This window comes from Vigna radiata, unplaced genomic scaffold (genome assembly GCF_000741045.1).
Source record: "Vigna radiata var. radiata cultivar VC1973A unplaced genomic scaffold, Vradiata_ver6 scaffold_235, whole genome shotgun sequence".
Classification (NCBI taxonomy): domain Eukaryota; kingdom Viridiplantae; phylum Streptophyta; class Magnoliopsida; order Fabales; family Fabaceae; genus Vigna; species Vigna radiata.
The window spans coordinates 237,748-240,698 of record NW_014543118.1 but is presented as its reverse complement, the minus strand read 5'-3'; the positions used below and the strand labels follow the sequence as shown (position 1 = coordinate 240,698).

The 2,951-nt window shown below is 33.0% G+C and overlaps 1 protein-coding gene across 1 annotated transcript in view; it reads left to right on the top strand.

Moving 5' to 3' along the window:
- Positions 1–1,817, top strand: part of LOC106753165 (SH2 domain-containing protein B) — a 24,652-nt gene extending 22,835 nt beyond the window's left edge. Inside the window, exons 10-12 of the mRNA XM_014634962.2 lie at positions 861–1,210; positions 1,377–1,463; positions 1,560–1,817. Of these exons, the coding sequence (XP_014490448.1) occupies positions 861–1,210; positions 1,377–1,463; positions 1,560–1,578 (456 nt within the window). The 3' untranslated portion in view covers positions 1,579–1,817. The remainder of the gene's footprint in view (positions 1–860; positions 1,211–1,376; positions 1,464–1,559) is intronic.
- Positions 1,818–2,951: the final 1,134 nt, after the last annotated feature.

The following is a 2,951-nucleotide window of genomic DNA, read 5'->3' as shown; positions in this document are numbered from 1 at the left end:
AACATATAACTTTTCCTTATCTCAGAAATCATGGATTGCCACATCCAAGTCATAATTAATGAATCTTCTTTGTCCTAAATTGAAAAATGAGTGTCGTTTGGTCCTTGTCTTGTTTCAGAATCCATTCTAAAGATTCTCTCAGAGAAAGGACTCTATATACCAATATACCAATTGTTGGTAATTTATAAGAAAGCATAATTCCTTTAATAGGGAACAAAAATGGACATAAACGAATGGGCAAAAAATATTGAAGGAGAACAATGAAAACTTGCTTTATTAAATCAGAAAACATTACAATTTATAAAACTCAAAAAGAATAACCACCTACTAACGTGTTCCTAGAAATAAGCCATTAAATAAAATGCATGATTCAGAGATAACAAAGCTAACGGATTCCTTAAAACTAGGGAAACAATGATAATTAAAAAAGTAAAATAAAACAGAATTAAAAGGTGGACATGTTTCAATTCTGAAGCATTTTTCTAACACATGTGAAATACTTTGTTCCTAAATCGTTTGGACATCTAGAGAGTTTTGTAATTACCATTACATTACAAATGAACATACATCGGTTTCTGGTTACCAATAGTAAAATGCGAGTCTTACGCATTCAGGCATTATGATTTATCGGCAAAATATTGCCTTGATGTGCTTAATTTCAAATGGTATAGCATGGCTTTTCTTTTAAGGACTAAGTATCCCCATTGAAGGTTATTTTATTCTTACCGTTATCAAAATATAAGCTAATAATAGTAAATAGAAACATAAAAAGTACTTTTATTAGCTGTCTGAGTTTTTGAAAGTACCAAAACCATAGAAAAATTGCATGCGAAATATCATACATTTTGCATTTACTGTAGGACCTAAATCTTCTGAGAAGGATCGCTGGATGTCAAGAGTACCTAACACAAGAGAACTTCGAGAAGTTGTGGTGTTGGTTGTACCCTGTGGCAATTACAATATCAAGGGACTGGGTAAATCCTATCTGGAAATCGACATCACCTAAGTGGATAGAAGGGTTTATAACCAAGGAGGAAGCTGAAGCTTCACTACAAGGTCCCACAGGATTTCAAGAACCTGGTACCTTTGTACTCCGATTTCCTACCTCACGAAGCTGGCCACATCCAGATGCTGGTAGCTTAGTTGTAACCTATGTTGGCAATGACTACAAACTGCACCACAGGCTACTTTCTCTGCACCAGGTTTATGGGTAAGTTTAATTTATTTCTTCTTCATAGAATAGATTGCTGTTCTTTATTTAATTATCAAATGTGATAACTTTTATAACAGCCTATGTAAATATTCACGACTACAAACACTTAACACTTGTCATAAATGCTTTCCTTTAACTGAAACATCAATCACATTTCTTGTAGTTCTTATAGCACTGGCGATAAAAGAGTTGACATGAAACCGCTTCAAGATATACTATTGGCAGAACCTGAGCTGTCTCAACTGGGAAGGTAATTACATAAAGCATTTTCTTATTGTTTCTTATACACTGAATGCTTAACAAATCTCAAACATTTACTGTATTTGTTTCATCGGCAACTGTTCAGGATAATAAGAAGTCATTAGGCAAACTATAATTGTTGCAGAATGTTCCCAACAATCGTGTTAAAGTTGCTTTCAAGGTTGGTTGTCTTTGTTAGAAAGACTCAGAAAAGTAGATGGGAGTGGTGGCCTGTGAACTATGGTAATATATTCTACAGTTTACTTGTATATTATGAAAAATTAAGGTTTTAGGCGTATTGTTGTAAACATTAGCGGCTGATCATCTTTATATAAAAAGGTATCCCCATTATTTTTATTCAAAACCAATCAAAGCATCTCTTACATTGTTGAGTTGGCTTCCATAAGTATTCCTCCCCATTGATTTCAACCCCTGCTGCCAAAATGTTGTGTCCTGCAGAGGTTACAACCGTTTGGAACAATGTTTTATATGTTACAGGGATTAACTTATAGGAACCAAAATTATTACAAAATAAATTTATAAATAAACTAATCGAAATAAAAAAAGGGATTGAATATTGAAGCTATAAATGGCATTTGAAGCTGCTAGGAGAATTAAGACAGATAGAGAACAAGGCAGCCTCTTCCTGCACCTCCATATATATATATATATATATATATATATATGTATGTATATATATATATATATATGAATATATGTATACATATATGTGTATATATATATGTATATATACCTTTTTCTTGCACCCATATAAAAAAAAGGTTTAATAGGTTCGGAGGTTCTTATATTTGGGGTTTTTTTTCAATTGGGTCCTCCAATTTTGAAAGTGATCAATTAGGTTCCTAATTTTGTCAATTTGAATCAATAAAAGTCTTTCCTTTAAATGCAGTTAACGTCGTGAAGTTTTTGAACATGTGGCACACTGACGCTGGCACCGTTTCAAGTGCATAGGTGGATTATAAAAGGGTGAAATCCCTTTTAATTTAGGATTTCACCTTCAAATACACCCTTTTAATTTAGGGATTTCACCCTTTTATAATCCACCTATGCACTTGAAACGATGTCACCTAATAGCGTCAGCGTGCCACATGTTCAAAAACTTCACGACGTTAACTCCATTTAACAGAAACGTTTTTATTGATTCAAATTGACAAAATTAGAGACCTAATTGATCACTTCAAAAATTGGAGGATCCAATTGAAAGAAACCTCCAGGGATCTCCGAATCTATTAAACCTAAAAAAAATTCTTGTTTTGCCTTTTTTGGATTGCACGCTTGGGAAGTCTTCAGATTATGCTATTTGGAAATCGTCTTCTTTCTTAGAAAAGGGCTTCCTAGTTGTACAATCAGCCGAAAATAACTTCTGAATTGTGTGATCTAAAAGTTAAATTGACTTCTGAATTGTTTAATCTAGAAGCTATTTTTCCTTAACTTTTTTTAAATTCTGGAAACCTTTTTTTGGCTTTTATATAGTACA